We start from the raw sequence: 24,362 nt of genomic DNA on the forward strand, positions 1-24,362 counted from the left end.
ATGAAGGCCAAAAGCTTTCTTTACAACCCTGTCTGCCTGTGATGCCACTTTCAGGGAATTGTGTATCTCTATTCCCACATCCTTTTTTCCTCTGCACTCCTCAGTGCCCTACCATTTACTGTGAATATCAGTGGTTCTCAAACTTTTTCTTTCCACTCACATACCACTTTAAGTATTCCCTATGCCATAGGTGCTCTGTGATTAGTAAGGGATTGCTTAAGGTGGTATGTGGATGGAAAGAATAAGTTGGAAAAACACTGTTTTAATTATACCTAAATGCGCACGGTTCCATAACTCCAAAGGAAATGGGCCAATGACAACTTTTCTCAAGCAAAATATTTCAGTAAATATCCTCAACCTTCCCTTCCCACTAACATACCACCTTGAGCAATCCCTTACTAATCATGGAATACCAATGGCATAGGGATTACTTAAAGTGGTATGTGAATGGAAAGAAAAAGGTTGAGAAGCATTGGTGTATATTCTTCCTTAGATTGTCCTTCCAAAATGCAACACCTCACACTTGTCTGCATTAAATTCTATCTGCCATTTTTTTCAGCCTTTTTCCAGTGGGTCAAGATCCCTCTGCAAGCTCTGAAAACCTTCTTCGCTGCCCACAACGCCTCCAATCTTAGTGTAATCTACAAACCTGCTGATCCAATCAACTCATTATCATCCATATCATTAGTAAAGATGACAAACAACAATTGTCCCAGCACCAATCCCTGAAATTATGCCCATGAATTTGGGTAATAAAATCTTCGAGATTTGGCATCGGCAGGGGATCCGAGATATTGAGGACGACTACAAAAGGAGACAGCTTGTGTCCTTCGAGCAGCTGAAAGGTAAAAACAAATTGTCCTATGGGAACTTTCACTGTTATCTCCAGCTAGAATCGTTCCTAAGGGATAGATGACCCTGCCTACACCTAACGAGGCAGAAGGGATGGTGTTTTGCGACTGGGAAATGCGCTCCTAAATTTATTTTGAGAATGTAATCTGGACACAGATCAAGGGAAAGATGGGAGTTGGACGTGGGCATCATAATTAGTGATAGATACTAGTAGGACTGATGTAGAGACTGTGTGATAACAGTGATTAATTCTAGATACAGATTTGTTCAATACAACTTCTTGCACCAACTTTATCTCACATCGCAAAAGACCCCTAAGGTGAAATTGGAGGTGTTAGAGATGTGCTTTTAAGTGTGGGGTGGAGGTGGGAATGTTTATTCATGCAACTTGGTCCTGGGTAAAGGTGGGCCCATTTCGTCAGAATTTAGCTAATAACCAAAATAATGGGAGTAGCCTTCTCACCGGACCTGACGTTATGTCTTTTGGGGAACCTTATGGACATAAGCTATAAACTGTCTAAACTTCAAATTCACTTCGTATTGGTAGGTTTGTCCATAGCAAAAAAAAAGTAGGGCGATGACCTGGAAGTCTGACTCCCCTCTCATCATCAGTTGGTGGACTACAGAGATGTTTTTCCCATGGAAAAAAACCCCACATAATCTTAGAAACCGATACAGCCCCTTAATCAGAATACGGCAACCATAATTGATGCATATGGAAGCACAATTATAGCCGTACCTTGGCAAAAATACCAAGAGGTAGATTAATAAAAAAATATATAAGGGAGTGGCTCCACTGTTTCTCTGATGTTTATTGGAAGCACCAACGCCGCATCTAGTTGTTTTTGGTGGATATTTGTATATATTGAAGAAATGTGTGATATTGTTTCTTTTTTATTGATGGAAAATGATAAATAAAATGTATAAAAAAACAATGGAATAACGTAAGCTACCCTCCAATCCTCTGGCACCATATCTGTGGTTGAGGACAATTAAAATATTTCTCTTAGAGCCCCTGCAATTTCTTCATTAGCCTCCCTCAAGGTCCAAGGGAATATTTTGTCATGCCCTGCGATTTATCCACCCTTATTTGCTTTAAGACATCAAGCACTTCCTCCTCTTTAATCTGTATACGTTCCATGGCCTCACTGCTTGTTTTCCTTACTTCCCACAACTCTGCCTGATTCTTGAGTGAATACTGATGAAAATAAAACCATTTAATATCTTCCCCATCTCTTTTGGCTCCATAAAAAATCGACCACTCTGATCTTCAAGGGACCAAATTTTGTCCCTTACTATCCTTTTACTGTAGAAACCCTTAGGAATTACCTTCACATTATTGAAAAACTACAGCATGCTGTTGTGCAGAGGGACTTGGGAGTGCTTGTGCATGAATCGCAAAAAGTTAGGTTGCAGGTGCAGCAGGTTATTAAGAAGGCAAATGGAATGTTGACCTTCATCGCTAGAGGAATTGAATTCAGGAGTAGGGAGGTAATGTTGCAACTGTACGCTCGTGTTCAGAAGAATGATAGGAGATCTTATAGAAACATATAGGATTATGAAGGGTATGGATAGGATAGACGTAGGAATGTTTTTTGAGCTGGCCGGGGAAACTAAAACGAGAGGACACAGTCTCAAGATTCAGGGGAGTAGATTTAGGACAGAGATGAGTAAAAATAGTTTTTCCCAGAGAGTAGTGAATGTTTGGAATTCTCTAACCAGGGAAGTGGTTGAGGCTGCCTCATTAAACATATTTAAAATTCAGTTAGATAAATTTTTACATGACAGAGGAATTAGGGGATATGGGGAGAAGGCAGGTAGGTGGAGTTAGGTCATAAATTAGATCAGCCATGATCGTATTGAATGGCGGAGTAGGCTCGATGGGCCATTTTTGGCCTACTCCTGTTCCTACTTCCTATGTTCCTATCTGCCAAAGTAACTTCATGTCTTTTTTGAGGTTTTTCTTGCATTTTTTTATACTTCTCAAGTACCTCATTTGTTCCATGTTACCTATACCTGTTATGTACCTCTCCTGTCTTCCAAACCAGATCCCCAATATACCTCGAAAACTAAGGTTCTTTATGCCTTCTAATCTTGCCTTTAATCCAGACAGGAACATAAAAACTCTGTATTCTCAAAATTCCACATGCCAATCCATGCTTTAAGCTCGTCTGCTTTTCCTACATTACTCCTTGCATTGAAATAGATATACCTGAGAACATTTCCACCAGGTACAACCCATTGACTTCTAATGAGCATGCAATTTTCACATCCTCTTTTCCCTCTTCCACTCCTTTATCTGCTTTGGAACTATGGTTCCCATTCCCTCTGCAATTTAGTTTAATTCCACCAAAAGTCAATGCACCCATTGCAAATTCATCTAAATTGCTAGTTTGCAGGTTTACCTAAAGCCAATTAATCCATTCATGAATTCACTGCTCTACTGTGGGTCTGAGTTAAACTTAACACTTAAGTCTTAAAATTCACATCTATATAAAGATACATTTACATTTTTCTCTCTTGTATGCATATCTTTTTCTTGGCCCACCGTATGCGATGTCATGTTGTATGTACTCTCATAATAAATTTGAACTTTGTTTTCAAACTTCTCTCTGATCTCATTCCTCCCGACATTTCAAACTTTCTCTTGCCCGAGAAATATTGCATTAAAACATCCTGATTTCAATCACTCTACCAATGGATGCCCTATCTTTAGTTTTCATGTCTTTAAGCTGAAACTTCTTTCTAAAATGCATCTGCCTCTCTTGTTTGTTTTCTTCTTTAAGGCGCTGACCACAGAGCCCACCTCACTGACAAAAGACAAAGGAGGAAAAACCCAACACCCAACCTCAACCCACCAATTTTCCCTTGCAACCACTGCAACCGTGTCTGCCTGACCCGCATCGGACTTGTCAGCCACAAATGAGCCTGCAGCTGACGTGGACATTACCCCTCCATAAATCTTCATCCGCGAAGCCAAGCCAAAGAATTAGGATGGAAGTGGATGACCATTCAAAAGGCAGGAAGAGCAGGAATATTCAAGGAGGGAGTCACTTTCAAAGAGCTTCTCAGCATGAAAGGTTGATGGAGATACACATGAAGGAGTATAGTCAGAATATGACATTAAGGGACAAAGGGCTGCATGGAGGGAAATGTGCAACATAAAACCGCAGTAGTATTAATGGGTTCCATGGTTGAGTGCGGGGGGGGGGGGGGGTTCAGGGTACAGAATGTATTTTCCAACAGATAATGCTACGAATTCTACATCATGTGTTGCCTTTCTAGTGACAGTGTATAGGATATCACAGAGAGGGTGACAAGTATTCTGTAACAAGTGAAGGAGGAATAGGATGGAAACTCTAATAGGACAGAAACAGCAATATGTACATCAAGCTGCTTTTCTTCGACTGCAGCTCAACTTTCAAAATCATTATTTCATCTCAGCAATGGTCAGCAAGCTTCAAATCCTAGGCCACTGGACTTTGCTCTGCAACTGATCCTTGACTTCATTGGAAGACCACAGTCAGTGCTGATCCATAACATCTCTTCATCACTGACAATAAACACAGGAACACCTCAAGGATGGGTGCTTATCCACTACTCTCCTCCCTTTACACCCATGACTATGTATGTGACAAGGCACAATTCAAATGCCATCTACAAATCTGCTGGTGATAATTGTTGGCATAATTATAAATAGCAATGAGGAAGCGTACAGGAGTGAGATAGATCAGCTCGTTGAATGGTGTCAAAACAACAACCTTTATGCATTTAACATTAACAAATCTAAGGAATTGATTGTGTACTTCAGGAAAGGGAAATCAGGGAAACACAAACCAGTCCTCATTGAGTGGTCAGCAGTAGAGAGGGTAAAGAACTTCAAATTCCTGGATGTCAACATCTCAGAAGATCTATCCTGGAGCCATCATATCAATACAATCATGAAGAAGGCTCACTAGAGGCTATATTTTGTTAAAGTTTGAAGAGATTTGGTATGTCATCAAAGATTCTTTCAAATTTCTACAGGTTAACCATGGAGAGCATACTGACTGGTTGCATCACTGTATGGAATATCAATGAACAGGACAGGAACAGGCTACAGAAGGTTGTAAACTCAGATAGTGCAATCACGGGCATTAATCATCACTCCATAAGGACATCTTTAAGAGGCGGTATTTCAAGAAAGCAGCTTCTATTATCAAGGAGCATCACCACCCAGGCTATGCCATTTTTTTCACTGTAACCATCGGGAAGGAGGTACAGGAGCCTGAAGACTCACAATCAACTTTACAAGCACATACAATTACAAACCCTATTAGAATTCTGAATGGACAATGAACCTATGCACTTTCTTCTCTTTTTAGACTAATTATTTATTTTTAAATATTGCATTTACAGATCCATAATTTATTGCAATTTTGCACTTGTAATGCACAATAATGCTGCCTGCACATGTTCATGACAATAAACCTGATTCTGAACCATTCCAGTCCTACTATTAGAAAAGTGGCTGAGATCCTGTCATCAGATTTTAAAGGGTTTGAAAAACAATAACTCAAATGTAGTAATTTCAAGATTACTCCTGGTGCAAGGTGTTAGTGCATGGTGCTGATCAACATAATATTGTTGGATATGATGCAGGAGAGAGGACTTGAGATTCCTGGAATATTGAAACCAGTTTTGGGCAAATTAGAACCCACACAAGTCAGATTAATTGCTCCTCAATGGAGCTGTGACTGATGTTGTTTGCTTAAAGAATGGGGATGGGCCGGGTGATAGTTTAACCATTTGACAGGAAATGCATATCGGGATGTAGTAATAAGGGTAAAAATGGGACAAAAAAACCCCGGAATGAATAAAGAGTACTAGCATAAGAAATAATAGGATTTAAAACAAGAATAAAAGTGAGCACAAGAAATTGTATTAAACTTTCATTACAAGTTCACAGTGTATGTACATAATGTATTGATTGAGGTTGGACAGCTGCAGTACAAACGCAATTATGAAATGGTAATGGGAATTCAAGAAATGAAGATGCTTGATTTGGAAACTCGTGTTGCTCAGAGAGTTGCTTATCACACAAAATGAATTAAATTTGATATTTCAGGAGGCAAAATGAAGAATGCTCCCACTGCAACTGCTCCTCTCTACTTCATAGACATTTCCAGAAACATCGCCACCACAGTGCTACAAAACATCACAAATAAAAGGGTCTACTAAAGCTACTCTGAAATCCTAATGTAATGTTCCAGGTTTTGTTATGAAAGAGTTTTTCCAACTCAAGGCACTTTCAGGTGGCCAAAATCCCCCGATGTAAAGCCGCATATTATGCCCATATGCGGCTGTCGGGAGGACACTTGAAAGTGCAGGAGGTGCATGCGAGGCGAACTTTGTAACTCCTCCGGGAGGGATAATCGCTGGAGCACTGAGGTTCCCCCCGACCCCGGCACCTGAATGCATCCGTCTGAAAGTGGCTGCAAAGGGGATGACAATCAGCTGGCGAGTGCCTGACAGCCCCCCTTCCCGCTGCCCCTGCCGCCCGACGCAGGACGTCAGGGCAGGGGCAGCCGGCACTGATCCCACTTCCCCGCTCTCTCCCACAGCCCTATACCAGTTCCCACACTGTGGGGCCAGTGCGGGGGGAGAATACTTCATTGAGCACCTTTGTTCTGTCACTTGCATTGGCCAACCAGTTTAATTCCACACCCCAATGCCACACTGACATGTCTGTCCATGGCCTTATGGACCGCTAAGTTGATGCTAACTGCATTCCATCTTGGCAGTCTCTAATCAGAGAGCATCAATATTGCCCTTCAATTAATCTCCTCCCCTCACTTTTGCTCTTGCTCTTCTGTCTCTCTTCACTAAGAGTAAAAGGAAGAATACCTTATTCTTCTGTCTCTCTTCCCCCAGATCCACCACCTTCCTTTCCATCTCCTATAAGAGAGCTATCTTTCTTAGTCCCTGCCCTCTTCCTCCTATCACGGCTAGAACTTTGTCTACCCTCTCACTTGTATTCACCTATTGAAAGGGTTAATTGCAAGCCTCTGCATTAAATATCAGAGATAGAGAAATGATTCGAAAAAAAAAATTGACAGAAATAAATTGTAGTTTGAAAAGCATAGATTCATTAAAGAGGCTTTGTTAGGGGAGATCATGCTTGAACTTTTCGAGAGGTAACAAAATGTATTGATGAGGAAGTGAAGTTGATATCACCAACATGAATTTCTGTAAAGCTCTTGACACCCTCGTCCAAAAGGATATAATTTATATCTTTCAGTGCAAATTGGTAAACCTGATCCAAATTTGGTTCAGATTTCATGGGCGATGGTGGAAGCTTGCTTTGGTGATTTGAACCTAAGGTCTCAGGGATATGGTGAAATTCTGTGATGGGACAATTTGCCTATGAATGCAGGAGATTTGATTAGCAAGTTTATAAATGACACAAAAATCAGGATACCATGAGCTATCAATTATATTGATTCGTTGCTAAAATGGACAAAGCAATGACAGATGGAATTTAATAATGAGAAATGTTATTCAATGGAGTTTGAATGAATTTAAAGGGTAGGTTTTACACAATAAATCACAATGGTCTATGAAGCTCTGAGGATAAATGGACATTCATGATCAAAAATCCATGTATGTGGCAGAACAGGTAAATAGTGTGGTGAAGATGGCACACAGGATAGGTGCCTTCATTAGGTAATGTATAGAATACAAGAAAAAGTTATGGTATCATTTTCTAAAAGATTGCTTACGCCACAGCTAGTGTATTGTGTACAGTTGAAATTACTGCACCAGGGGAAAGCGTGATCACTCTTAGAAGGTGTAGAAATTCATCAGAATGTTGCTAGATAGATTGTCAGAATCTTTCCCCAAAGCAGAGGCAATATAAAACTATAGGCTGTAAAATAAACGGGTAAGAGGTTCAGTCTGGATCTGAGGTATCTTTTTCTTTCAGGTGGAGGTTGGGATCTGGAACACAATTCTTAAGTAGGCTATGGAGGCAGGTACTGTCACTACAGGATTACAAAATGTATCTACTTGTAAGTTTGAATCACCAAGACTGAGATGGCTTTGAACAAAATGATGGTGAATGAATTATTATGGAAGGGTGCTTAATGATCAGTGTGGACATGGCTTCTGAGCTCTATGACTTCACAAGATATAAGAGCAGAAGTAGGCTATTCGGCCTATCGGACTCAATGGATGTTGCAACTGATTTCACGTTATAATTTGGAGAGAGGAAAATGTGAGAGGTTTGGATCACTGAAAGGCTTTCTTGATTTTAGTTGGCATTGGCAATATCACAAATACAAATTGCCTCTTGGAAGATTTGCATCAATTTTGTGGAAAAATGTCAAATAATGGTTGGATTTTAGATAATTGGATAAGTAGATTCCCTAGTTCAGATATTTTGCATCAATGATGTACAAGAAAGGGAAAGCTTTGGAAAGTTCACTGCTTTTTTTGGTTTATCAATTATTTAAATATCTTCAAATAAAATAATAGAAAAACAATGAGGAAAAGATGCAATAAATATCAGAAGAGAAAATGAAGAGGTAACCACCATATTTGAGCTGCTTACCTGTAATTGCAAAGTCCACATAACGCCTTGTTTTCCCATCATAAAACTCAGTACCTTTTACAATGACGAGATGAGCAGGGAAGTTAACTCCCCAAGCCAAAGTGCTTGTGGCAATAAGAACCTGCAAGAGTACAAACAGAATCAAAGTCCACCAGAAATTGGTCCATGGGCAAGGCGCTCCCTCTCAAGAACAGGGAAGAACCTGATCAACAGGTGCAAGGTGCTTTTGCTACTGCTTAATGTGGCATAGGCATGACCCATCCCCCACAACTCTATGCTGGTGGTTACCAGAGGATTTTCCTAGTTCATATGGGGATCCAAAATGGAAAGGGTCCAAAGGTTGCCAGACAATACGGCTAAGGGCATACCCAATGTGCCCCTCATCCTGATGACCAGCTTCATGGCCACATCAGCTGTGTGTGGAACCAAAGTATGAAGCCACCAAGTGCTGCTGTCTGCTGAGGTTCTACTTGTCTCAGGTGTTGTGAAGGAAAGGCCAGGCCCAATTGCTGCACAATGTTCCAGTCAGCTGTACTTTGCCTCACCACCTACCCTTCATAGAAACATTTTTCCAGACCAACACCTTTGACCAGGTAGACACTGAGAAATGAGGACTCAATGGACACGTTGGAATGGCTCCCTAAGCAAAAGGTCCAGGTCATCTGGCAGAATGCCTCATTGTTAGTGCTCATGAAGTGGCTGGTGGTGAGAGGAGCCCTCCCAGTCAGATCCTTCCTGTACAACTGGAACATCACCCACAACACACGTTGTCCCTGAGATGACTGTGGTGGATGCAGATTTGCTAAGAGTGTGTGGAGAAGGATACAAAGGTCTTTGTTTTGGTTCATCCCCAGCAGTGGCGAAACAGAGGACGCCTGTTTTACAGGCTGTTTTCAGGGATGCACATAGTCAGACGTCCCGAACTGCTGGAAGACCAACAAATCGGTGAAAGACACACTTTGGTCTGCCCGAAACTTGTTGGTCTTTCAGCACGAGGAGATGTCAGTGAGGCAATGCTGCTGACTGGCACATTCCAGGCTGCAGGAGTACATGCTGAGGGATGCTCTGAGTCATGGTGTAGCCAATGTGAGGGCACTGCGGGAAAGGACCACAGACTAGAGTCCTCGCATTATTGGGCACTGATGGGCTGAGACTGAGGGGAAGCCCCTCAAACAACAGCAGGGAGAGAAGCAACAAGATGCCACAGTGGTGGTAATGGTAAAATAGAAATTAATGTAACAATGTACAGTTATGGAAATATATGGATGCGAAACTAAGGGCAGGAAGCGACATTTGAACGGTTTTCTTTTTGGAAATAATTTATCGTGAATAAAGTATTTTTGGTGAAAAAAATTCATTCCAACATTTTTATATGAGAGAAACACGATATCATGAGAAGATATAGATGCTCACTTGAATCTTGCAATTAACAAAGAGTTCTTCCACATGCTTTCGGTCAGATTCATGCAGTCCAGCATGATGTAGTCCAATACCAAATGCCAAGGTCAGTTTTAGATTGGAATCTCTCACCATTTCAATTATATCACTCATCTATAAGATAAACAGCACAGAAATAATCTTAGTTTAAAAAAAATCATTTCTTTGTAACCAAGGCCTGAAAGAATTATAATTCTGACGGTAATATCCCAAGATCATCATTGGTTGTTCTTTTTAGAGTTGGGCAAGAATGTACCTTTTACAGGTCTTATCCTTTATAACTACCTGGTAAGTATAAAAACTCAAATTCTGATGAAAACTTATTGAATTGAAAGATTATTTATTTCTTCTCCACATAACTGAACTTGCTCTAAATCTTAATCTTACTGACTTATTGTGGCAGAAAAGGAATGTTACCAATTGGGTCAATACTAGCTGTGAGCAGACCAGTCCCATCACCTCCAGTGTTTCTGCAATTTATTCTCTTAAACATGCCCATCAAGTTCCCCTTGATTCTTGTGCCACTACTCTACGTGAAGGCATACACAATAGTCTATTAACTGTATACTGTTGCAATGTGGGAGAAAACTGAAGCACTGGGTTGAAATCCATGAACCACAGACAGGACTCAAGATCAATATTGCATCTGGGTTCCTGGAACTGCGAGGAAGTCAATTGTAACAGTCCTTTCTGTGACTTTTCACGCATTCAAAGTAAATTTACAATTCTACATACGCTAACACAACTGTCTTCCGGCCAATGACACAAAATGGAGAAGTATTGAGTCAGGAGTTAAGTACTTTGCCATATACATTGTTGCACAGCTACAAATCTTTACATATTCTCTTCCCAGTGTGGTGTGACCCATGTGATTTGGGCTGAGTTAAAGGTTTATGCTTTGACTGTTGAGATGTGTTTGCCTAAAGTCGTCTGGGTTTTGGAGACATTTATCCAACGGTAGAATTAATCATTGGGTCAATGGTTTGGTCTATTGTCTCTTCTTTCTGTACCTTATGAAGGAATCTGCTATTGGAAAGAGTGAATACACTTGTTATAATCTTCAAAAATTCCGTGAATTCCAGAATGATTCCCATTGACCAGAAGATAATAAGTGTAACTCTAGGAGAAATATTTGAATGTATGAATGTGAAAGTGACAGCAGGATATTTAGAATATAATGATTGAATTGGATGGATCGATGAAAGGGAAATCATGTTTGACAAATTTCTTTTTTTATATTGTAACAGGCAGAATCAGAGGTGGTGAAGGAACCTTTGCAAATTTGTATTACAGAACCTTTGGTTCTGCACACAGGAAACAATGGTGATAATCTGTCTGCAAATGATTTGGCACACTTGGACTAGAAAAGGGTATTCAAATAAGAAGCCACAAAAATTATTAAATAAAAGTTACACAAACAGTATTAAAGGTTAAATACTGGTGTGGATTTAATAACTCATTGGGTCACGTCTCCAGAATGGAGGACCATCGCCTTCCCAAGATCGTGTTCTATGGCGAGCTCTCCACTGGCCACCGTGACAGAGGTGCACCAAAGAAAAGGTACAAGGACTGCCTAAAGAAATCTCTTGGTGCCTGCCACATTGACCACCGCCAGTGGGCTGATATCGCCTCAAACCGTGCATCTTGTTGCCTCACAGTTCGGCGGGCAGCAACCTCCTTTGAAAAAGACCGCAGAGCCCACCTCACTGACAAAAGGCAAAGGAGGAAAAACCCAACACCCAACCCCAACCAACCAATTTTCCCCTGCAACCGCTGCAATCGTGTCTGCCTGTCCCGCATCGGACTTGTCAGCCACAAACGAGCCTGCAGCTGACGTGGACTTTTACCCCCTCCATAAATCTTCGTCCGCGAAGCCAAGCCAAAGAAAGAAAAAATGGAGAGAAAATAGGAAAACAAAATGAATTACTTTTAGGATGGGAGGTGATGTCTATTGGGGTTGTGCCTCATCACATTAAAAAGGTGGTAATCCTCTTTCTACTGCATCATCTCACAAAACAACATCCATAAATACAGTTTCTCATTTATTTATAACATTTAAGATTATAAGGAATAAAATTGCATATAAATACTGCTTTCAATAGAGATGATTCTATTTTAATTTACAGACATGGATTGTGGCCATTGTTTCAAATGTGCAATGCCCAAGGATGCGTCATGCAAATGGAGAAGATCTCTGGTGGGGAGGTTGCTGCTTGCTTCATGAATTTGCTGGATTGTTAACAGGAGAGCCAAGCTGCTGCGAGGAGACAGTCATATGTCTACTTGTCCAGGGGACAGTCGAGGAGACAGTCCTATGTTTACTTGTCCAGGGGACAGTCGAGAAGACGGTCCTATGTCTACTTGTCCAGGGGACAGTTGAGGAGACAGTCCTATGTCTACTTGTCCAGGGGACAGTCGAGGAGACAGTCCTATGTCTACTTGTCCAGGGGACAGTCGAGGAGACAGTCCTATGTCTACTTGTCCAGGGGACAGTCGAGGAGACAGTCCTATGTCTACTTGTCCAGGGGACAGTCGAGGAGACAGTCCTATGTCTACTTGTCCAGGGGACAGTCGAGGAGACAGTCCTATGTCTACTTGTCCAGGGGACAGTCGAGGAGACAGTCCTATGTCTACTTGTCCAGGGGACAGTCGAGGAGACAGTCCTATGTCTACTTGTCCAGGGGACAGTCGAGGAGACAGTCCTATGTCTACTTGTCCGGGGACAGTCGAGGAGACAGTCCTATGTCTACTTGTCCAGGGGACAGTCGAGGAGACAGTCCTATGTCTACTTGTCCAGGGGACAGTCGAGGAGACAGTCCTATGTCTACTTGTCCGGGGACAGTCGAGGAGACAGTCCTATGTCTACTTGTCCAGGGGACAGTCGAGGAGACAGTCCTATGTCTACTTGTCCAGGGGACAGTCGAGGAGACAGTCCTATGTCTACTTGTCCAGGGGACAGTCGAGGAGACAGTCCTATGTCTACTTGTCCAGGGGACAGTCGAGGAGACAGTCCTATGTCTACTTGTCTAGGGGACAGTCGAGGAGACAGTCCTATGTCTACTTGTCCAGGGGACAGTCGAGGAGACAGTCCTATGTCTACTTGTCCAGGGGACAGTCGAGGAGACAGTCCTATGTCTACTTGTCCAGGGGACAGTCGAGGAGACAGTCCTATGTCTACTTGTCCAGGGGACAGTCGAGGAGACAGTCCTATGTCTACTTGTCTGGGGACAGTCGAGGAGACAGTCCTATGTCTACTTGTCCAGGGGACAGTCGAGGAGACAGTCCTATGTCTACTTGTCCAGGGGACAGTCGAGGAGACAGACATATGTCTACTTGTCCAGGGGACAGTCGAGGAGACAGTCATATGTTTGCATAAATCATCATGATGTTTTCAGATCTCTCTAAACTGACTAACCCGTGCATAACCATAACAAGAACCAAATAACATGTTGACAAAGAACATTTATAAATGGAGCAATATGATTTTGATAAAAAGTAGTTATTGGAAGAGAAATTAAATATAAGAGGTGTATGAAAAATTACCATACTGGCACCGTTAGGTTGGGAATAAGGTACTACATTAATTACTGCACAACTTCAGTTCAGTACTGTCAACCAAGTAATCATTAGAATATTATTATGAGCATCAAGCTGATGATTGGATATAAACACAAAGACCACAACCACAACTGGAGAATTATTGTTCATACGCTCATACAGTTCTCATTGGCTTTATCAAATAGTTTGTCTTTGACCATCTATGTGCTTTGGCAATATTATCTAAGAACAAGATTTCAGTTTTCACTAACAACTTATTAATCTACTGGTTAAGGAATAAAAGTTTTTATTTCCAAATCCTACCATAGCCTGCTCCTCCATCTATAATCTTGTCTGCTCCACAACCTCTGAATCTGATACTCATCCAATACTGGACTCCATTCTCTTACCAATTCCCTCATCTCTTTCGTCATTTAGGATAATTCTCAAAATCTACCAATCTGAGTTAACCTTTAATCATCCATTTTATCATTTTTTTAATGTGTACATCAATTTTAATTGATTAACACTCTTGTAAAGCACCTTGGGTGTTTTTGTTGTGTAAAGGCTAGAGGACATTCTTTTGATAAGTACTCTTGTAAATGTAATCGATCTCACAAATCTATTTTGAAAAGGTGCAAGGAGATTTTCTTTTCTCCTGATCACTCAACCAATACTACATAATTTGGTTATTATCATTACCATTAACTGTAGCATGTACATCTACTTGTAAAGCATTTCAGGGTATTATGAAGTTGTGAAAAGATTTAAAGAATGACAACTGCCACATACATTTGCAATGTGGAATATTGTTGCCAACAAACATCCCAAACCTTGATATTCTCCAAGATTTATTGGATGTCAGCTTGAACTGGTTTGTAATCAGTGGAATTTTGAACAAGATCGATCATGCTGGATATAATTTTGATCTTATGACCAAGATATTATCATGAAAGGAAAGAAGAATGGGTTAAAGATGTCTCAGAAACTCTTGGAGTGCTCTGAATTGGCTGCTTGGCTCCCAATGACAACTTGGACCATTATTTGTGCTATGTATGACTTCAGCATGTTTATTTTCAATTCACCAGTTTTACTAGGCATCTAAACTGATACTCAATCAAATGCTGCCTTAATATCAACGACAGTCACCCTTATCACTCCTCTAGATTTGCATCTATGTCCACAAAATATGGAGCTGAATAGTAAATGTACAACGTACCTGGTGAGTAGATTATTGGAAGTTAAAGGACAAATATAAACTGAAGATGGCTGATAAGATGGAGAGACAGACCATTGAATGGAATGTAGAAAGACCCAATCAACATCTAGGCTGGGCTAGTAAATGGCAAGGAATATTTGCATTATCGAATTGATAGCAAATTAATCGCCTTCAACAAAAGTGTCCTACAATCTCTTCATAATGTTAGATTTCGGAATCATCCTCTATTAACTTCCTGAGGTCCAAAATTGATTGGGTTCTTGCCCCTAAAAACTCTTAACCATAATGTTTGTAATGCAGCAAGTTATTGAGAATTGTAAATGTAAATGGTAGAACCTCTCCCTCTCCCTCAGAGGTCAGAGGCGAGGAACTCAGCCAAAAATTATTTCCTGATTTTGCCAGTTTCTTCACCACTGTTGAAGAATAAAATAGTATAACTCCTTGTTGGGCGGCAATGTTCTTTTCAATATTGTGGAAAATTACAACTCGCACAGGAATACTTTATTTTCAAGGATATGTTTAGTTAATGAGATATATAGCTGCTATTCTGTTGGTACCATATGGGTACATCCAATTGATGGTTTGACAGCATTCCAGATTTTGTGTTTAATTTAATTTATGTCCCAATGCTAAAGGTACAGGATGGCATGATCAAACTAGATATCCAAATGTCTCTAGCTTTGATTAGTCATTTTGTCCAGGATCTTTTGTTTTAAAGAGTTTAATGCCTAATGTTTTACTCTGATATTGTACTGTCCAGTGCACTCTTCATGTGGTGACGCTTTCATCACATTAATTAATTGGATTCTGATTTCACAGCATTTGAGGTGAAGAAGCAGATGTCTGGAAATAATGCTAATTTGGGTTCTTACCAAATGGAAATAAAGTGGGTACTAAAAATGGTTTAACGTGGCACAAAACTAAAAGTTGCTTAAAATCAAGAAATACAACAGCTTAAGCGCTGCACAATATTACCTACTCAGAATTTTTTTAAAAAAAGCTTGCCATCCATTATCAACAAACCACTAGAGCGCCTAGGGTGCTTCTAATTCTAATGCATGATTTCTTTCAAAATGAATTAATGCATTGTACCTTGAAATTATTGGGGCATTTGTAATAGTGATAACCAATAGGATGATTCTTAAACTTTACATTTTATTAATTGTTTATCCGACATAGTAGCTCAGAATGAATTTTGAAACTTTGTGATGTGAATGATTGGTCACTAACTCAGGCACAAGGACAGAGTCTCAAGCACAATGCTCAGACTAATTCCCAATGAATCCAACATACTGCACTTCTGCTTGTCCCCAGAAACCTACAGGACAACTCTGATCATCTGAAATCCTCAGTTATCCACAATTTGTTGGGCCTGGAAGTGACGTCTGTTCGGCTCTGAAAATTTTTTCAGGTAATCGAGGATTTCAAAAAAAGATCAGAAATCCTCATTTATCTGAAAAATTTTGAAGCCAAAATGATGCCAATACAAACAATCAGAAATCCTCAATTATACAAAAATTTTTTTGGAGCCGAACTGACGTCACAGGTTGAAAATTTTTGGAAGTTTGGAAAAACCTTGGAGTAGAATTTCAAGTTTTTGCTGTGGTACTTATCTTATTTTGTTCAGGTTGTTTTTTGGTGAGCATTAAACATTATTTCATGTATAAAAAAAAACCCCTCCCTGTAGTTTGTTGTTGTCTAAACACTCTTACAAGTAATTTGATGTTGCTCCTGTGCTGTTTTTAAAAAATGACCAGTTAACCGAAAATATTGTTTATCCAAAATAGGCCTGGTCCTGACTATTTCGGATAATCGGAGTTGTACTGTATTTGAATTCCTCTAAATTGTTGTCTTAAATTGTTACCGTGGAAATTACAATAGTTCAATCAGCATGGTTAAAATTTACCATTTGGCTAATTGCTTTTCAGACCCTGGTAATATAAAGAAACTATAGACGTCTAACCTCTTTTTCTGCAATCAAGTTATAAAATTATACAGCACGTAAACACCTCATGCCGACAAAATTAGCTTGCTGAGATCGTCCCATTTGCCTGAATTTAGCCATATCCATTCCAATCATTCATGTCACATGCCCAAACAAATGTCTGAAATTTTTTAATTGCAGCCACCTCTAGCTTGCTCCACAAGCCATTCATCCTTTGTGTGAAGAAGTTGACAATCAGATTTCCTTTAAATGTTTCCCCTCTCACCTTAAATCTACACACAAGGAAAAAGACTGTCATTATTCATCATAACCATGTCCCTCAAAATTTTATATACCTCTAAGACCATCACTCTACTGCTCCAGAGAAAAGTTTCTAACCTATCCAGTCTCTGCTTATAATTCAAACCCTTCTGTCCTGGCAATATATTTGTGAATCTTTTCTAAATTTTTCCAATTTAATGACATAATTCCTACAGCTACAGGACAAGAACTGCACACAGTAGCCCAAGTGCAGACTCACCAAAGTCTTGTCTAGTTATATCATGATGTTTCGATGTTTTTCCTTCAATGCCCAGACCAATGAAGGTAAGTGTGCAAGCTGTCTTCTTCACCATCTTCTTTACCTGTCTTGTCACTTTTGTGGAACTATGCATTTGTACCTCTAGGTCTCTCTATTCTTCAACACTCGCCTTTTTGATATTGGCTGCCTTCCTGAGGCAGTGCCTCACAGAAATGTCCTCAATGAATGGGAAGTCAGAACTTGTGATGGACCTAACTATGTTTGTGTGAAACGCAATAGGCTGCAGATGCTGTGATTGTAGTAAAACCATTGAAATGCTGGAGGAACCCAGCCGGCCTTTTCAGCATCTATAGGAGACCAAGTAACATTGCCAACATTTCGGGCCTGAGCCCTTCTTCAAGTATTATCTTCTTCAACTCTTCTGAAATATAAACTCCATAGATCTTGAAGGTATGCAACCCCTCCATCTCCATCCCATCAATATGGACAGGTGTGTGGTCTTCCTCTTCCTAAAATCAACATCAAGCTCCTTGTTCCTGATGATATTGACAGCAAGATTGTTGTTCTGGTACCACCCAACCAGATTCTCAATCTCCATCTGTATTCTGACTCATCCATGTGGGTGCCATCAATACATTTATAGATTACATTGGAGCTGAACTTAACTGCACAATTGTGGGTGTAGAGGGAACAGTGGAGGGGGACTAAGTACACCTCCATGGGATACCACAGTTGATGGCCAATGGAGGTGGATGAGTACTATCTGGGGCAGCAGACCCTACATCGACTAGTTCAGCTGGTTTCACTATCAGTTTGTCTTGCCAGAATTTACTAGAATCTGTAAAGCAACAGTGTAAGAGTTGACTCTGTTAACCAGCTGCTCCCTGGCAATGTCGGAGTTTTTGCACCATTGGACTGGATTGTGTGGTCAATGTGCTCCACCATTTCCAGTTATCTTATGAAACCTCTTTCATTAGGTAATGAAGGAATGATGTTATCATGCCAGGTTCCTTATATTCTTCTAGGTACTAATCACCTTTTCAGATCCAGCTGGTAATGACAAATGCAGGAAACAAACTTTTGACTAAAGGTCTCACTCACTCTAAGTAGTTAGGTGTGCTGAAGGCTATAATATATTTCGAGGGTATGGGTGACTTGGTGGATTGCAGACATTTGTGATAGTCATTTTCCTGTTATGAGGACAGAAGATTTGGGTCTATATATTTTAAGGAGGTAGCTAGGCCATGAGATGTGAACTTATGGTATCCTTTGTGTGAGACAAAGGATATTATTCTGATTATAAGTCTGGGATCAATGCTGGTATATATATCAATGACTTGGATGGAAGTGTGGGAGGAATGAATAGGTTTGTGGATACCATTAAAATAAGTGGTGCTATGCACCAGGATATTGTGTAAGACTACAGCAGAAGATAAATCAGATGGAAAGCTGGGTGGTGTATTAGCAGGTGGAATTCAATCCAGACAAGTATAAGATGATGCATTCGTGGTCAAATAGAGGACAGATACAAAAAATAGTATGGTACGAAAAAATGTTGATGGAGTTTAAGTCTAATGTTCAGGTAGACAGTGCGAATAAGCACAATGCCTTCATAGGTCAGGGCATAGAATATAAATATTGGAATATTATGTTGCAACTTTACAAAACACTGATCAGACTGCACATGGAGTGTTGTGCGCAATTCTTGTTATCTTATTTTGGGAAGGATATGGTTGCAATGAAGAGAGTGCGAAGGAGATTCATTAACATGTGGCCTGGATTGGAGGACTAGTCTTGGGAAAAGATAACATGAGGCTGGGCTTGGTTTTCCTGGAAGGAAGGAAGCTGAAAGATGACCTGACAGAAGTATACTGTGGTGAATGTCTGCCAAGCTGCCTGTCTCCTCTCTGGTGAGCCTTGCTGTACTAACATTGGCTGTGCATTATCTCTACTGTTAAGGAGACTCCCCTTGGATATAACTGTATATGCATCTATTGTCTTTCATTATAGTACCATGAGTTTCTGCTAATAAAAGCCATGATTATTGTTTGACCACATCGTCTTTGTCTACTTCATCAACTGGCACTTCATATACAAGATCATGAGAAGTGCAAATAGTCAGAATTTTTTTTCATATTTGGTCATTAAAAATCTTACTTTTTAATTTTTTTTAAAAAGTGGGACACACAGCATGGTAACAGGCCCTTCTAGCTCACAAGCCCGTATTACCCAAATACCTCAATTAACTGTTTTGAAAGCTGGGAAAAACCGCAGCACCTGCAGGAAACCCACGCAGATACAAGGAGAATGTACCAACTCCTATAGACAGCACTGGATTTAACCAGTGTCCCTGCCACTGCAACAATGTTGTGCCAACCGCTACAATAACTATGCTGCCCACAAGAGGAAATAAAATTAAGGTGACAGAAAAGAGTAATAAAAGATGATTTGAAGGGGAATTCTTTTTTCTATAATAGAGTGTTTGAACTCACTGGGAGGAGAGATGGTGAACCAGATATAATCACAACATTTAAGAGACGCTTAAACATGCACCAGAATAAGAGAATATAGAAGAGCATGGACAAAGTAAAATTACGGAATTACACGGGATTTAAAATATGATAATGGTGCATATCAACCAAAAGGTCAGTATGAATGAATATGGTATGCCAGATAGCCCGTTCCCATGTTGTACAATCCTATGACTTAGAGGATTCAGAGAGGCTCATCAGGATAAATAATAAAGGAACTAGATGCAAAGGTTACAGAGTCAAAATCAATGGTTGATTCTGGTAAACAAGAGCGACAGCAGAGCTGGAAAACTGGAGCAACACACAAATTGCTGGAAGACTTCAATGGGTCAGGCAGTGTTCAGGGAAGACAAAAAATGTTTGTAGCACTTTTATTGCTGAGTTTGTTGGGTGAGGGAATGTTGTTTTTATAAAATTATTTGAATATGTATACATTGACTAACTTGACAACTATGTTACAATTCATTTGATAAAACAGGCTGATTTATTTTTTGGTTTAATAGTCTTTCGCTTGGCTTCGCGGACGAAGATTTATGGAGGGGGTAAAAGTCCACGTCAGCTGCAGGCTCGTTTGTGGCTGACCAGTCCAATGCGGGACAGGCAGACACGGTTGCAGCGGCTGCAGGGGAAAATTGGTTGGTTGGGGTTGGGTGTTGGGTTTTTCCTCCTTTGCCTTTTGTCAGTGAGGTGGGCTCTGCGGTCTTCTTCAAAGGAGGTTGCTGCCCGCCAAACTGTGAGGCGCCAAGATGCACGGTTTGAGGCGATATCAGCCCACTGGCGGTGGTCAATGTGGCAGGCACCAAGAGATTTCTTTAGGCAGTCCTTGTACCTTTTCTTTGGTGCACCTCTGTCACGGTGGCCAGTGGAGAGCTCGCCATATAACACGATCTTGGGAAGGCGATGGTCCTCCATTCTGGAGACGTGACCCACCCAGCGCAGCTGGATCTTCAGCAGCGTGGACTCGATGCTGTCGACCTCTGCCATCTCGAGTACTTCGACGTTAGGGATGAAAGCGCTCCAATGGATGTTGAGGATGGAGCGGAGACAACGCTGGTGGAAGCGTTCTAGGAGCCATAGGTGATGCCGGTAGAGGACCCATGATTCGGAGCCGAACAGGAGTGTGGGTATGACAACGGCTCTGTATATGCTTATCTTTGTGAGGTTTTTCAGTTGGGTGTTTTTCCAGACTCTTTTGTGTAGTCTTCCAAAGGCGCTATTTGCCTTGGCGAGTCTGTTGTCTATCTCATTGTCGATCCTTGCATCTACCAGTTTAATAGTATAGGAAGGTTAAATGGTCTCACACAATAAAATTTAATTATTTCTTTAAAAATTCCAAGAATTTTGATTCTTCCAATAATGGAACTTTGATTACCTGAGTGAAACACTTTCTAGCATTGATTCTGAATTTGTTTTTTTTTACCTTTGTTTCCGATTAATTTAAAGCAGAACACTAGATTTACTTTGAAGGTCTCCTTCAAACAAATTTTAAAAATCCACGTTTCTTCTCCCTCTGCATTTTTTGGGATCTGTGCATTACTCTAACATCTTAGTATTTTAGTATTGAAAGAGCCAACAATGTGATCCCAAAGCAGAGCTCCTCTTCAGTCTGTGACTGAAACTGTCCTAATTAGTGCATCGCCCAGTTTGGACACATCACTTCCAACGTATAAAAGCTCTCTCTAGCTCTTAAGCTTAATGTTCAATGCAATTTGTCCCCAGATGCAATATCTAACCCTGTATGTTGTGGTCCAGAAATTAGTTCTTCTGACGCTGTCTATTTGTGTCACGTCATTGAAAGTGTACCTTGAAATGAAACGCAATAATAGCCTTTCCTGAGATGTGATTTGATGCCATTTTCCCCAGTATTTGTGTCCGACCTGCATCAACTTCTTTCCAGAAGAAATACTCCTTTTGGAAAATTGCCAGGTAAATTAGAATAAGTAAAGTTTGAAATGTACCGGGAGGTGGAGGTTAATTGGGCGTAAGTTGGCCAGTCTGGGCTCATGGCCCGAAATGGCCTGTTATCGTGCTGTATGTATGTGTTTAAATTTAGATCCAGAGTAACCAATGTTGCACAATTTCAGCAAAGCACTTTTGTTTTAATCCCACCAAGACATTCCATATTTCTGATGATCCTTTGTAAAAGATCCCAACTTTTGATCTTTTCTATGCCACAAATTTTCTAGTTTCGTTCCAGCCCCTACGATAACTGATTCTTTAAGTTCATCCTGTTCCATGGAGACTTTAACATCTATTGCCTTTTTATTCATATCTTTGTGTAATATCTTGGTGTCTGGTGATAGAGTCCAATCAATTCATGCATTATTTCCACAGCAAATGCAGAACAAATGAATACGTCTGTTGTTTTTGCATTAACACATTTATCTTCTTCAACTTGGACTCTTCTATTTTAAAAAAGCTCCTGACTTAGCTGGGGTCAACATCAACATCAATATTAATAAATGTAGTTTTATTGAAAAATACAAATAAACAAGTGGATTTTAGACTGAGCATTGTACCTCTCTCTCATCCATGTGTAGCCACTGCTTAGGGTCTTCCTCTGCTGCCAGAAAAGCTATCAAATCCAAAGCTGTGAGGCGAGTCTGACGTCTGGATGACACAAAGATCAACACCGGCTTGGATGGAGAATGGCTTCGAATAGCTGTTAAAAAAAATAACTGTTTGTAAAGCTTGACATCTAATGACTTGTTGGTGCCTTAGGAACAGCTGTGTTGAATAGTCAAGAATAGATTTATTGTTCATTAGTGTTTAGTACTTTGGTATTGTCAGGTAGTAATTGATTTGAGGTGACAAGACTGTTTTCTTCTTCACAATCGATGCACATATTTATGTCATATAGCTAATCAGCGTAGCCATAAAACTGTAATTAGGCTGTCTTAAAATAACATGCAAGTGTTAGTATGGTAACCCAACAGTTAAACATTTGAGATTTATTTTTCAGCTATTACTCGATCAATAGGTAGTGTACTCTCAAAGGAATTAATGAACCCTTGTTAATGAAATGGGATGAGCATGTCCATATCTCAGTTTTAAGATTACATTTATCCAATAAGCATCCAACCCATGCAGTATCAATTGAAAATTGCAAATCTTCATTTATAATTGGGAAGCTGTTGCTTATTCCTGGTGTTGTAATTGGTGGAATCTGGAAAAAGACTGGAGGTTTTGCTTGAAAATCATTGTTCTCTAATCAAAATTATTTAAGAAATATTTGCTATCACAGGTTGAATTTAAAACCTTTATATGTTAAAAGCAGCTGCAACACACACATGCGCACAACAGATTACAGAATGAAAGAATGTTTGTAGCATTGGAAGTGGCCATTCAGCTCACCAAGTCTGTCCCAGCTTTCTACCAAATCAAGGCATCAGGTCCCTTTTCCATTGTCTCTTAAATATGTATAACTACATATTTATCCAATTCTCCCTTGAAGACCACAGTAAAATCTCTATCCAGTACTTAGGCAGGTATTACACTCCAGTTTCCAATTTGAGAATTTCTTTCAACATTAGGTGAAGGGGTAACTATCAGGGAAATCTATACTTACTTGTTAGAAAAAGTAGAATGCATATTTGAAAGGAAACTTCTGACCTCTAAGCAATAATGGCATATTGCATGCTTTCAATGTTGAATGTAATTTTCAGAATCAGAATTTATTGACATGAACATGTCACAAAATTTGTTGTTTTACTGCAGCAATAAAGGTGCAAATATTGCTTTAAATTACATTTAAAAATAAATTAATTAGTGCAAAAGAAGAGAAAGTGAGGTAATGTCAGTGGTTCATTTTCCATTCAGAAACTGATGTCAAAGGGGAAGAAGCTGTTTTTGAACTGTTGGTTGTCTGTCTTCAGACTCCTGTATCTCCTTCCTGATGGTAGCAATGTGAAGAGGGCATGGCCTGGGTGGTGGGGGTCCTTGAGGATAGAGGCTGCTTTCTTAAGACACCACCTTTTGTAGATGTCCTCGATGGAGTGAAGACTGATACCCATAATGGTGCTGAGTTCACAACTCTGTTGTCCTTTCCTGTGCATTGGCACCTTCATACCAGACAATGATGCAACAAGTCAGAATGCTCTCGACTAGAAATCTGGAAGAGTCTATGACGAAATGTCAAATCTCCTCAAACTTCTCACGAAGTATGGCACCGGCGAGCCCTCTTTCTGATTGTATCGACATGGAGGTCCCAGGACAGATCTTCAGAGATGTTGACACCCAGGAATTGAACCCTTTCTACTGCTGACCCCTCAATGAGGATTGGTTCATGTTCTCCTGATTTCCCCTTCCTGAAATCCACAATCAGTTACTTAGTTTTGTTATCCTTGAGTGCAAGGCTGTTATTGTGACACCACTCAACTAGCTAATCTATCTCACTTCTGTACGCTTTCTCATTGTCTTCTTATTTTAATTAAGCAATAATATAATTATAATTAAGTGCTCCCATCTATGCATGATTGATGTACTGTACATTCATTTAAATTCTGATATTTGAAGTAATTTGCAACTTTTTGTGTCCACAAAACTCTTTTTTTTCCCCCATCAACATTCATTAAAGTATAAAAACTGGTAAATATCATCTGCTGTTAAAATTAGAAAAATCTTGTAAGTAATCTGTTGACTCTCAATGCTGGCTTCTAATTCCAATCTTATGAGCATCCAGTGATTCCATGATCAGTTATAATTGCAGCATCGTACAATATCGCACCCTG

The 24,362-nt window shown here is 40.1% G+C and overlaps 1 protein-coding gene across 2 annotated transcripts in view; it reads right to left on the bottom strand.

Moving 5' to 3' along the window:
- ascc3 (activating signal cointegrator 1 complex subunit 3) overlaps positions 1–24,362 on the bottom strand; it is a 484,134-nt gene that overhangs the window by 120,840 nt on the left and 338,932 nt on the right. For both annotated transcript variants that reach the window (XM_069887454.1, XM_069887456.1), the window contains exons 29-31: positions 22,152–22,294; positions 9,857–9,994; positions 8,444–8,564 (exon numbers count right to left, since the gene is read on the bottom strand). In XM_069887454.1, coding sequence (XP_069743555.1) covers positions 8,444–8,564; positions 9,857–9,994; positions 22,152–22,294 — 402 coding nt within the window. The remainder of the gene's footprint in view (positions 1–8,443; positions 8,565–9,856; positions 9,995–22,151; positions 22,295–24,362) is intronic.

The sequence above is a fragment of the Narcine bancroftii genome, chromosome 6 (genome assembly GCF_036971445.1).
Source record: "Narcine bancroftii isolate sNarBan1 chromosome 6, sNarBan1.hap1, whole genome shotgun sequence".
Taxonomy (NCBI): domain Eukaryota; kingdom Metazoa; phylum Chordata; class Chondrichthyes; order Torpediniformes; family Narcinidae; genus Narcine; species Narcine bancroftii.